At 31.6% G+C, this 13,144-nt stretch overlaps 2 protein-coding genes across 5 annotated transcripts; one reads left to right on the top strand and one right to left on the bottom strand.

Annotated features, from left to right (window-relative positions):
• Positions 1-4,192: 4,192 nt before the first annotated feature.
• LOC143922656 (uncharacterized) lies at positions 4,193-6,572 on the bottom strand. The gene is made up of 2 exons (XM_077445989.1): positions 5,283-6,572; positions 4,193-4,741 (listed from the first exon to the last, which is right to left on the bottom strand). Exons 1-2 carry the CDS (start codon positions 5,454-5,456, stop codon positions 4,409-4,411), a joined length of 507 nt encoding a protein of 168 aa, XP_077302115.1. The 5' UTR covers positions 5,457-6,572; the 3' UTR covers positions 4,193-4,408.
• Positions 6,503-10,457, top strand: LOC143923003 (uncharacterized). 4 transcript variants are annotated; one of them, XM_077446486.1, is made up of 6 exons: positions 6,650-6,738; positions 6,827-6,875; positions 7,648-7,782; positions 7,845-7,977; positions 8,056-8,361; positions 8,433-10,457. In XM_077446486.1, the coding sequence occupies exons 3-6, from the start codon at positions 7,655-7,657 to the stop codon at positions 9,318-9,320; spliced, it is 1,455 nt and encodes a 484-aa protein (XP_077302612.1). In that variant the 5' UTR covers positions 6,650-6,738; positions 6,827-6,875; positions 7,648-7,654; the 3' UTR covers positions 9,321-10,457. The 4 variants fall into 4 exon arrangements, with proteins under 4 accessions (XP_077302611.1, XP_077302612.1, XP_077302609.1 ...); XM_077446485.1 differs by lacking the exons at positions 6,650-6,738; positions 6,827-6,875 and adding an exon at positions 6,503-6,626; XM_077446484.1 differs by lacking the exons at positions 6,650-6,738; positions 6,827-6,875 and adding an exon at positions 7,428-7,557.
• Positions 10,458-13,144: the final 2,687 nt, after the last annotated feature.

Raw genomic sequence — 13,144 nt, 5'->3', positions numbered from 1 at the left:
TATTATATACAATAGCTTTAAAACGGGAATTTTCCCGAACACATATAAAAAAACCATAATTATTTCAATATTTAAATCTGTTAACCAAGAGGATATTTCTAATTATAGACCTATTTCACTCTTATCAAATATATCGAAAAATTTTGAAAAAATTGCTAAAAAAAGACTAACTCTGTTTATAAAAAATAACTCGATCATAAATGAAAATCAATTCAGATTCACAGAAGGAAAAAGTACCCAAGATGCCATTGCAAAAATTTCATGTATTATCCAGAGTACCTTAGACAAATCAAATAAATGTATAGGAATTTTCATTGACTTAAAAAAAGCATTTGACAGCATTTCCCATAAAAAACTTGTATTAAAATTAAAAGAAAATGGCATTGACTTCATAGCCCTTAAATGGATAGAAAGCTATTTAACAGACAGACCTCAAACTGTAAAATTAAATCAAACATATAGTACACCACTTACAAGTATATTTGACATTCCTCAAGGCACGGTCCTCGGACCATTACTTTTTCTGATATATGTAAATGACATTTTCCAACAGAAAATAAAGGATGATTTAATCTCTTATGCAGATGATACTGTATTATTAGTAAAAGGCCAAACTTGGGAAATAGTTAACAAACTTAACAAACAAAGCAAATGAATATATTAATACTTTAAAATCATGGTTTTATAATAACCTACTCACACTTAATGCAAAAAAAACAACATATATATTATTCTCATTACAAAAAATACCTATAGAAAGAGCTAATATTATAATCCATGATGAAAAATGTGACTATGTAAACTGTAAACTACATGATCCTGTTTGTACTGTAATCAACTCTTCTTCTGAAATTAAATATCTCGGTGTTATCATTGACCAAAACATGAAATGGACAAGCCATATTACAGAGCTCGTAAAGAGAATAAGGAAATGTATATATATATATATATATATATATATATATATATATATATATATATATATATATATATATATATTTATTAGGTTAAGAAATATTTTAAATGTGAAAATAATAAAAAATGTGTATTATGCCCTTGTCCACTCTCTGCTTATTTATGGAATTATAGGTTGGGGAGGATCCTACAAAAGCAATCTATATTCAGTAAAAGTTTCGCAAAAAATTATTATAAAAGTATTACTTAAAAAAACTCTACTTTCTCGACAAAATCGCTTTTTAAACTATTTCCAGTACCAAATATCGATGACATATTTAAGCAAGCTTCCATTATAAAAATGTGTAAAGAAAAAAATAACAAAGAATATCAAGAATTTTATAAACTAATGAGAAATGGAAACCAATTTATCACACCAAATTTTAAAACAACACAAATGCAAAACCATTATATTTTCCAAGCCATAAATAATTATAATAATCTCCCTTCTGAATTGCGCTGTATTGTTAACCAAACAGAACAAGTAAAAAAAATTAAACACTTTTTCAAAAAAAAACTTACACTGAAAAATGTTAATGTAATTTTTATATAAAAAATATTATAATAGATTTTAAGAATTTATTATAGAATCGTAGCTCCCTTATCAGGCACAAGAGCTACTCTTCTCTGATAAGGAATACATGTCCAACTTTGAAATAAACATTATATCCGGTAAATATATGTATATGAATAAATAAAAAAAAATAAATAAAAAAATTTTAATTTATCGAGGACATATTGTTAAAATACATATTACATCAATTTTGAGATTAAAATATTTGATATTATTCAGGATACAACATTACAATAAATAATAGTGAGCACAATACATCAATTTGAGATTCAAATATTTTAATTTATCGAGGACATATTGTTACAATCCATATTACATCAATTTTGAGATTAAAATTGTAGGAATCTCGCCACCGCAAATCGAAACTATCGAAATCTATTGTGACGGAGAATACATTTCTCACGCTCAACCATTGACGTCATCTCAAGTCGAAGAACACCTGCATCCATTAAACTAAATCGAGTGGAACGACGCCAAACATTCGAGCATATTCCACCACAATAAACCAAGCAGAACGACACGAAAAACACCTGCATCCATTAAACTAAATCGAGTGGAACGACGCCAAACATTCGAGAAACGTCAACCCTAAACATAAAAACCACATTCCTCGCATAACAAGCACACGTAAACACCACGTGCACTTCTCGGAATCAATCGCCAAACACAGGTCACGTGGATCCCCAAAAACAATATAAAAGGAGGTCCACCCCAAACAACTTCAGTCGACCCACAGCAACAAGAGTCGACACACAGCAGCAGACCAGTCAACAGGCAGCATCCACCACGACAGCAGTCGACATCCAGCATCTGACCAGCTACCACATTGCAGATCCAGCGGCCCGCACATTGCAGATCCAGCGGCCCGCACGACACCAAGTCAACAGCCAATAGCCGCTTCGAGAAAACTTCCTCAAATATTCTAATACACTTGTACAATATTTAGGCAAACAATAAAACAACTTAAAACAAGCACAACAGTGTTTCGTTAGGCTGGGATACGGTCAACACTACCTACCCCGCCTACAAAATATTTGATATTATTCGGGATACAACATTACAATAAATAATAGTAAGCACAATTCATCAATTTGAGATTCAAATATTTTAATTTATCGAGGACATATTGTTACAATACATATTACATCAATTTTGAGATTAAATTATTTGATATTATTCAGGATACAACATTACAATAAATAATAGTAAGCGCAATACATCAATTTGAGATTCAAATACAGGTAGTCCTCGACTTACGACGGTTCGACTTACGACGGTTCGCACTTACGACCGAAAAAAAATAATATATTTTTTATTAATTAATTATTTTTCAAAAATTGATTGATAAATCTCAAGCGGATGTGAGTTATGAAAACGGGGAATTTTCTTTCGGAAGAAATGAAACATATCAGTAGTTTTACAAATTAAGTTATGACTCTTTCTTTTGGGTTTCGTCACCAATCGCACGACGGTAACATACTCATATGGTCGTTACTGTTTGTTACATAACTGTTCGTTATTGTTTTTGTTGTTTATTTTCTTAATTTCGTGTTGATTAATGCTCAAATTTTTATTTATAAGAAGATTTATAATGTGTGATAAAGAAACGTGATAATGACTGATAAATAAACTCTTTTTAAAAAAAAGAGAAAGGTGATAGACTTAGAAATGAAACTTGAAGTGATAAAACAATAAAAAAAATCGTAAGCCGTCAAATTAAAATCGTCCTTGTCATTCAAATCTAAAATAATAAATAAAAAAAGACTCGGACCCATTCAACAAATGGAAAAATTACAAGTGATTTGGATCGAAGACAAGATTGAAAAGTGAATTCCATTGCGTCTCTTAAAGCTCATTATTTAAAAATTATTATTTGAACCCGTTTCTCTTTGCATATACGAAAAAGAAAAAAAAATGTCGAGGATATTACTAACATAATCGTACAATTTTGCGAACGTCTAACCAACCAACTTCTTGAAAATGATTTAGAAGATCTAACCAATGCAGAATTATTAGATCTTGAAACTCAAATGGTTGCAGAAGAGGATATTGATGAAAATAAATCAATCACATCTGCGGAACCGCTGAAAAAATATGTATTGAAATAAATGGCTGCTGCTTTTAATTTAATTAATCAAGGAATACAAAAGTTTGAAGTGATGGAACCAGACATTGAAAGATTTTCAAATGTGAACCGCAGGATTCAAGAAAATTTTGCATGCTACCAAGAAATATATAGAGAAAAAATACAGGATTATTTTCAAACAAAATTAGACACATTTTTCAAAAAAAAACTCATACGACTGTATCTCACACTGAAGATGAAGAAATGGATTGTACTTATGTGATAAGTGATGAGGATGTATAATTTATAATTAATAAGTACGGATGATGTAGATTTTTTTTTAAATTTAAATATGAATTCATTTGAATTACTGTATTAATAAAAGTTAGTAAAATCACCGAAAAAAAAAAATATATTCCTCGACTTACGACCGAGGTTCAGGAACGTATCTCCATCGTAAGTCGAGGAATACCTGTATTTGAATTTATCGAGGACATATTGTTACAATACATATTACATCAATTTTGAAATTAAAATATTTGATATTATTAAGGATACAACATTACAATAAATAATAGTGAGCACAATACATCAATTTTGAGATTAAATTATTTATTTTAAACATTTAGTAAATTTCACAAATAAACTTATTTAATTTTTGATAATTTTTTTTTTTTTTTTTAGATAATTTGAAACATTGTCACCCTTTCTTGTTACATTTCACAATTTTGTCAACATACCGAATATACCACCAAGAGGCCAAATGTAACATTATGATTATGCAAGTTAAACGTTAAACAAAAATTGCAATGTGTTTATTTTGTATTGTTTCGCTTATTTTCACGGTGTTTGTTCGACTTCTTTTTGACAATCTGAAGCCGCTGATCGCCCGATATGATGTTTATAGTCGGTGTTACAACCTTGGGAGGAGTAGGCAGCTCGTCCAACGGGATTTGAGGCGGGGGGCTCACGGAATTGGCTTTTTCCGGAGATATCGGACCGCTGGCAGTCGACGACGAAGAACATTCGATCACCATCGGCGGAGAATTAATGCTGCTCGCATTGTCGAAGTCTAGAGCGTCGAGACAAGTCACACACTGCCAGGCAGATTCTGCATCGGTATCGCTTATAATTGGACTGTGACACTCCTAGAAAAGTCAAAGGTTGAGTTTCTTTTGTCATGAGATTTAATCAGATGTTTTTACATATATATATTTATTTATTTATTCACAAATTTGCCATAGTGACTTTACAGATCAACTCCAAGTCGACACTATGGTTATATAAAAAGGAAATTAATTTCTACTATATTATAATAATATTATATATTAATTAAAAGACACATATGGATAAAACAAATACAAAAATACAAAATTGTTAAAACATGAAATATAAAAATACAAAATTGTAAAAACATGAAATATAAAAATATAAAAATACGAAATTGTAAAAACATAAAATATAAAAATATAAATTGTAAAAATAAAAATATAAAATTGTAAATACATGAAATATAGAAATATAAAAAACATGAGAAATAAAATTATAATGAAAAATAATAATATGAAAGATAAATATATAAAAATATGAAACATAAAAATATAAAAATTTGAAAATATAAAAATGTAAAAATATGAATATAAAATCGCAATATGTTACAAGTTGCTACGAGCTCAAACTAAACAGTACCTCGACCAGATCAGTATCTTTCTCCTTTTCGCGTTCCTTTTCCTTCTCTCGCCCCGTGTCCAAATATTTCAGCTCATCTAAAGCTGAACGCAATTGGTCGGTAGAATCGCTGCTCGAAGAGTGCAGCAATCGCAGAGCTTGGCAGATGGTGGGGTCCAGCTCTAAGGCACACATCGTGACGTCGTAGACTGATAAGCTGTGACTGACGAAAAATTAACTGAAGGCCAAAGGTTGTCAGATTTAATCAATACTTCATTGGGATATGGGTGTATAATGGTCGACTACTGCATGACTTGTACAAAAACCAACTGTTGCTCTTTATTGCGAATCATTACTTGACACGATGTCAATAAATCTCACTGCTATTTATTTAAGACACAACAAAGCAACAGGTGTTTTTCTACAAAATATATTATTTATTTATGAGAATACATGGGGAAGACGGCGGAAGCCGATAGGTCCACGGGGCCTAATCGCTTAGAATAGATAATGAGATAAAACACTAATTACTCATAACATTAATATGGTAAAAGACAAAAAAAGTAAACACTATAAAGGATATGACTAGAGATGATAACAAATCTGTATAATGGAACATCTGGCAGCCGAAAAGTCCATCATACTAACGATAACTATCATACTAACGAGAACTCGAGTGCCAAAAATTGTGTATTTGCGATTTTCATGGAAAAATTGTCTTTGTGACCACCGCAATGTGACCAATAGTCCAATTACCTTTTAGTACATAGGTAATTATTAAAGAAAGGTCATATTAATTTAAATATAAGACTTTTTATAAAATTATTTGAATGTCAGTATACCTAAGCGAGTAGGTCGAATATCAACATAACGAACGACGGTAAAAGGACTACTAGTCAAATGTGAACCTGTCACAGGACAACTGGTCGCTCTAGATCGGTCACTCGTGATCATCCGTCACGCTAAAACTGGTCACGAGAAAACTAGTCACACGCTAAAACTGGTCACACGCTAAAACTGGTCACTAGAAAACTGGTCACACGCTAAAACTGGTCACGAGAAAACTGGTCACACGCTAAAACTGGTCACGAGAAAACTGGTCACACATTGAAACTGGTCACGAGAAAACTGGTCACACCCAAAAATTTAAAATTGGTCACACAAACAAAAATATTCTCAAATACTTTTTATTTACGAAATTTTTATTATTATCGACTAGACATATGTTCGAGCCAAAGGCCCTCGTGGCCGTGGCCGTTGTTTGTGGTCTTCGCGAAGAGTTCGCGGGCATCTCATCAGAGTCAGCTCATCTGACGCTCTCTAGCCTCTAGCCTCTAGCCTCTAGCCTCTAGCCACGCCGACAAGGTTGGCAATCGCTTTTGCGTTCATTTCACTTTGACAGTTCGTATGTCGAATCACAAATCTTAATTCACCGCGTTAAATGTACCGCAGGGAGGTCTATGTAAACACTGATTGTGTACTAACACTAAGAGGATCCTTTATTTATGTTCACTTTGTTACAATAGTAATTATATGTAAAAAAGAAGATCGTTTTCGTTTCTCAGCTTCGGAGCCAATGGGATGTTGCCATCGTCTTCATCTTTAATATGGACGGTATCTAAAAGTGAATTCGTCATTTTATAATGAACTTGTTACATCTCATCTACATAAATAAACCGTCGGTAACATTATTTGTTTATCTTTGTTACATTGTATAACATTTTCTATATGTCATCTATATATTATAATATATATATTCAATTGTAAATAGGTTTTTGAGCTCTTTTTCCTATTATGCTGTGCATTAAAATTAGAATAATATAATACAAATGATTACTAACCAAATAAAATAAAATTGTAAAATAGAAAATGATCAGTAGATCAGTAGCTATTAAAATATGTAGATATAATATGTATCGTGAACATAATTTCGTAATAATAAAAAGCATTTAAAAATCAAACCAAATAATATATATTCAAGAATATGTTTATGTATAATGTGTTGAAAACATAATAAATCATTGTATTTACTGTGCGCATATCTAAGTTTCGCATATACCCGTAACCTCCGCAGAGTTGTCATGCGCTGTCATGCATATACACCTCTCACTCGTGCTCATAGTGAGAGAGTGAGATGCGTTATGTGTTTCTGCTATTCGCCAACAGGCGTTCTAGTGGCGCGCTGTCGGTCATTTGATATGCTCAACGGTCAAAGTGAAAAAACGGCCATTTCACCTCTCACAACGATTGGGTCACCATTAGGAGAGAGATTCTTTTGCTGTCGTTACTCTACATAGTGCGTGGTGTTCATTTTCATACACCTCAACATGGACCTCAAATTTCCTGAGAAATATAAGTATAAGGTGGATTCGATTTCGGACGATAGGTTGTCGATGAAGATCTTTGCTGAAATCCACGACATTGACGGTTGTGCCGACTGGGTTTCTTTGTATGCCCAACTTACGAATTCGAGGTGGATTGTATCCCAGTCGAGAGGCGATGGCGGAAAATACGTTTGCAGGCAAGTTCCTATTACCTATATCTATACAAATTTAAGCGTTACTTATGCCTTTTTTTTTACAGAAAATATTATAAATGCCAATTCAGCCGTAAAAATAAAAAGTTGAAAAAAAGAAATTTTGACTGTTTAGCGTCTATTAACATTATAGTGAAATATATGAATACACGTACTAGATATCTTTACCAACACGTGAAGGTAAAAAATACATAGTATTTAATACTTTTATTTCAAAAAAATTTATTTATATTTCTTTTACTTTTTTGTTTATTTTAGGATAATTTTCCTGCCATAATAACCATTAATTTACAACATTCCCATGATACGGAGAGTGCCGAAGCTCTCACTTCGTTAGCTCCGTCTTCTGCCACATTTGATAGATTTCAATGCTATTTTCACAGCAAAATGAGTGTGGCAGAAGCAATTCGAGAGCATGCTGCATTTCTTAAAGAAGAATTTGGGGATGATGATAAATTAATGGTGAATGGTACATTCAACCCCAAAAGTAGGACAGTCGCCCATTGGCATGAAAAATGGAAGAAAAATCATTTAGGTGATACAACTGCTCCTGGAATGATCAAGGTAATACAATTTATTGCAATGAACATGACACAAGGTTGTGTACATAATAAATTTTGATTTTTTTTGTACAGAAAATATATGACACTATTGAAGCGATGGAGAAAGTAGGGGCTGCAAAGATTAAATTCATTGAAGATCCATTCACCGTTTGCATTATGACTCCATTGATGGAAATAGCTTCAAATTTACAATCAACAAAGGACATAATTTTCATCGACTCGACTTCATCATGCGATCTGCAGCAAAACACTATCACATTTGTCTTAACAGAAAGTGTGGTAGGTGCTGTGCCGTTAGCTGTCATTATTACCAAAGGGCAAACAACTGCCGAGTATTCATCGGCATTTACTCTATTAAAAGATTTCTTGGGGGACATAAATCCTCGGTATATTATGACCGATGATTCTAATGCCGAACGCTCAGCTCTTAGTGGTATTTTTAAGGACTCAAAACTAGTGTTATGTGCTTTTCATATTTCGCAAGCGGTTTGGAGGTGGCTCTGGGATGCTAAACATGGCATTTTAATAGAGGACAGGAAAATATTACATAAATTTTTTAAAAATATACTTATTTCAAGTAGCGAACCTGAAGCCGATATAGCTTTAATTGAGTTAAATAATTCTAGAATATGCCAAAAATATTTACAGTGGATTAAATATGTTGAAAAGTATTGGGAACGTAGAGAGAGTTGGTGCTTCGCATATCGAAATCAATTTACACGTGGCAACCAAACAAACAATTACGCCGAGATAACTGTTCGGATTTTTAAGGACATTGTATTGAATAGATGTAAAGCTTTCAATGCAGTAGACATTATAGGCTATGTTTGCGTTGAAATGAACCGATATGCAGTTATGTGTATGTTTATATGCATATATCTATTTTCATTTATGCATATGGATATTTATATTTATATCACTACGTGCTCTATCTACTTCCTTTTTTACAATGTCTTCTAATCGTCTTGTCATTTATTATCAAAATGTCAGAGGTCTCCGAACTAAATCTGACTCTTTTCTTCAAAATGTATTAGTTAATAATTATGATATTATCTGTCTATCAGAAACTTGGCTAAATGACTCATTCAATAATAGTGAGTTTTTTGATGCCAGATATCAGGTGTTTCGACGTGACAGAGATTATTCTCTTCATAACCAAATATTTGGTGGTGGTGTAATCATAGCTGTGAAAAATAATCTACCCTCTGTCATTCAAAATAATTGGTTAACTTCCACAGAAGACCTTTGGATTACTATTACCACTAAATTTTTTAAACTAAATATCTGTACTGTCTATATTCCTCCTGGTAATTCTCACCAAACTCTATTAGTTACCCATTTAAATAAAGTATCTGATCTAATAACCAATTATCCAGAGGATCGATTCATTTTACTCGGTGATTACAATCTTCCCACTATTGATTGGACAAAATACGACTCAAATCTGCATCTATTTCCTTCCAATTGTATTAATTTTTCTTCCCTTTCCTTTACTCAATTCTTATCTTATAATAAACTTTATCAATACAATTATTTGTCAAATACTAATAATCGTATTCTTGACCTAGCTATTAGTAGTTTCCCCTTATATATTTCTCGTGCTGACTCTACGCTAATCCATGAAGATTCTCATCATTTATCCTTTTGCATCTCAATAATTTACAACAAATCTTCACCCTTGAATTATAATTATAATAAAACTTTCCTCTTTAGAAAAGCTGACTATGCTACAATTATTCCAATTTTAAGCGATATCAATTGGAATTCACTTTTGTCCAATTTAAATATTGATTTAGCTTGTAAAAAATTTTACGATACCTTACAAAATATTATTGAATGCCACGTCCCTTTTACTCTTAAATCTAAGCGTACCAAATATCCCCCTTGGTTTACATCGTCTCTTATTAAAATAATAAAAGAAAAAAACAAATTCCATAAAAAATTTAAAATTTATTCAAATCCCTTAGATTATCAAAGTTTTTCACTATTAAGAGCTCGAATTAAAAAATATTCTTTAATCTGCTTTAGAAATTATATTTCTCTTATTCAAAATAATATTAAAACTAATCCCAAATCATTTTGGTCATATATAAATTCAAAAAAAAATACCTCCTCTTCATATCCTTCCGTAATGTATTATGGAAATAAGTCGGCTTCACATGGTTCTGAAATCTGTACCATTTTTGCTGACTATTTTGACTCCACTTTCAATCGTGATTCTACCATTAACCTTTCTATCTCTAATACAGATACTTCTTCTTGTAACTTATCTACTTTTCATTTTGACTTATCTACTGTACTCAGTCACATCAACTCTCTCAATGTTAATCTTGGTGCGGGTTGTGATGGTTTGCCTTCTTTTTTCCTTGTTAAATGTGCTGTCCCATTATCTCTTCCCATAACAATCCTTTTCAATCTTTCTATGTCGAACGGTAAATTTCCTGACTATTGGAAATTATCTTACATCACCCCTATTTTTAAAAAAGGTGATAAGAATCTTATTGAGAATTACCGTCCTATATCTAAACTATCTGTCATTAGTAAAATCTTTGAAAAAATTATCTATAATTTCCTTTTCTCCAATTTCAAAAACTACATTATACCTGAACAACATGGTTTTTTTAAGGGGAGATCGGTAGAGACTAACCTGCTTAATTTCACTAGTACTCTCACATCTTATATGGACAAACGAATCCAAATAGACGTCGTTTATACGGATTTCTCTAAAGCTTTTGATAAAATCAATCACAACCTTTTACTCAATAAACTTTGGTCCCTTGGAATCCGAGGAAATTTATTTCGTTGGATCTCTTCGTATATACTAAATCGTCACCAAATCATAATTCTCAATGGTTTTAGATCATCACTTAGACATATTCCTTCCGGTGTCCCACAAGGGTCGCATTTAGGTCCCTTATTCTTTTTACTCTATATTAATGATATCTCATACATCTTCAAACATTCCTTTATACTTCTTTACGCTGATGATTTAAAAATTTACAAACCTATATACACCATAGACGATTGTCATAAGATACAAGAAGATCTAGATAGATTCTCTATATATTGTTTAAATAATGATCTTTTTATTAATCTAGAAAAATGCTCTATTTTAAATTTCACTAGAAATAAGTCAATTATTACTAATCAATATCAATTAAATCATTCAATCCTTAACACGTCATCTTCTATTAAGGATCTTGGTGTAATACTCAATAATAAACTAGATTTCTCTGAACATATTTCTTTTATTACCAACAAAGCATTTAAATCTCTTGGATTCCTACTCCGCTCAACAAAACCCTTTAATGATCCTTATGTACTAAAATTACTTTATTTTTCCTTTGTAAGGTCTCACCTTGAATTTGCCTCAATTATCTGGTCACCTTTTTATTTATCCCATATTAATTGTATTGAGAAAGTTCAACTTAAATTTATTAAATCCTTACGCTACCTTTTTCCTACCTATACCCATTCTACTGTTTCCGACATTTTAAAAATCCTTTCTTTTAACAATCTTTCTGTCAGGCGACGACATTCTGATGCTATATTCTTCTTTAAGCTCATAAATGGTTTCCTTGATTGTTCTGATTTACTGAATAAGGTTAATTTCAGAATCCCAGTTCGATACCCTAGACGCGTTACACTCTTTTCACTTGATCCTTTCAATACTAATTCCCAAAAATATTTTTATCTGCAGCGCGTTTATCGTATGTTTAACGGAGAGCTGAATGAGGTTGATCTGTTTGGTATTTCCCTACATCAATTCAGGTCTAACATCAAGAGAATCTTGACCGATTGATTCATTTTTTCTTCTATTCTATTTTTCCAATATTTCCATTATTTTTATACTTTAGTTTAGTTATGTAATGTGCTATTTAATCATATTATAGCTTTCATTCCTTTCCATTTCATTTGTTTATTTTGTATTTACCTTTTTCATTTGTTTTTTATATTTGTAAATTTCAATTTCTTCTTATATTCTATCTTATAACCTTTTCCAAATATTTTAATACTATAGTTTAATTATGCAATGTACTACATATTTTGTCATGCCTTTATTCTTTACTTTTTAATTTGTTTTCCTTATATTTATCTTTTTCATTTTTGTAAAAATCTATTATTGGACTCGGGTGTTACATATATTATTTATTTACTTTTTGTGTTTTTTATACCTATCTCTGTACATCCTGTCTGTTGATTTTTCAATTAATAAAATAAATAAATAAATATTATAAGGACCGGTTAATGGATTTCGCACACGGTAGAAATGCAGCTAAGAAGCATATTTTAAATCCTTTCACTAAAAAAATTACATATCTCACAAAAGACAACATAGTTGAGAGTGACAATGGTTTCGTTTACATTGTCCCCAGTCAAAAAATTCCAAATTTAGTATACGAAGTAGATATTAGATTAGAATGTTGTACTTGCAATACTGGATATCTAGGAAATATGTGCAAACACCAAGCTGGAGTCATTGCTTTGTTTCACAATGTGAAAGAAAAGACTCTAGAAAATAGATACAGTATTGCAGTATTAGCGTTAGGCGACAAGGCTAACACTAAAGAATTTTATAAACCATTAGAAAAACATCCTACTTTAGAACAGTTTTCATCTTCATCTTCGACTGACATTCAACAGCCTTCGCCTTCATCTTCGACTGACATTCAACAGCCTTTAATTTCAAGTGTTCTTATTGAACAGCTTTCTTCCACTTCAGAATGCATTCACAATATTATTGCCCCTGTACAAGATGATCAGGAAATTTTGAATTGGGAACG

This window comes from Arctopsyche grandis, chromosome 2 (assembly GCF_051622035.1).
Source record: "Arctopsyche grandis isolate Sample6627 chromosome 2, ASM5162203v2, whole genome shotgun sequence".
Classification (NCBI taxonomy): domain Eukaryota; kingdom Metazoa; phylum Arthropoda; class Insecta; order Trichoptera; family Hydropsychidae; genus Arctopsyche; species Arctopsyche grandis.
The sequence above is the reverse complement of the archived record's forward strand: the minus strand, read 5'-3'. Positions and strand labels throughout refer to the sequence as shown.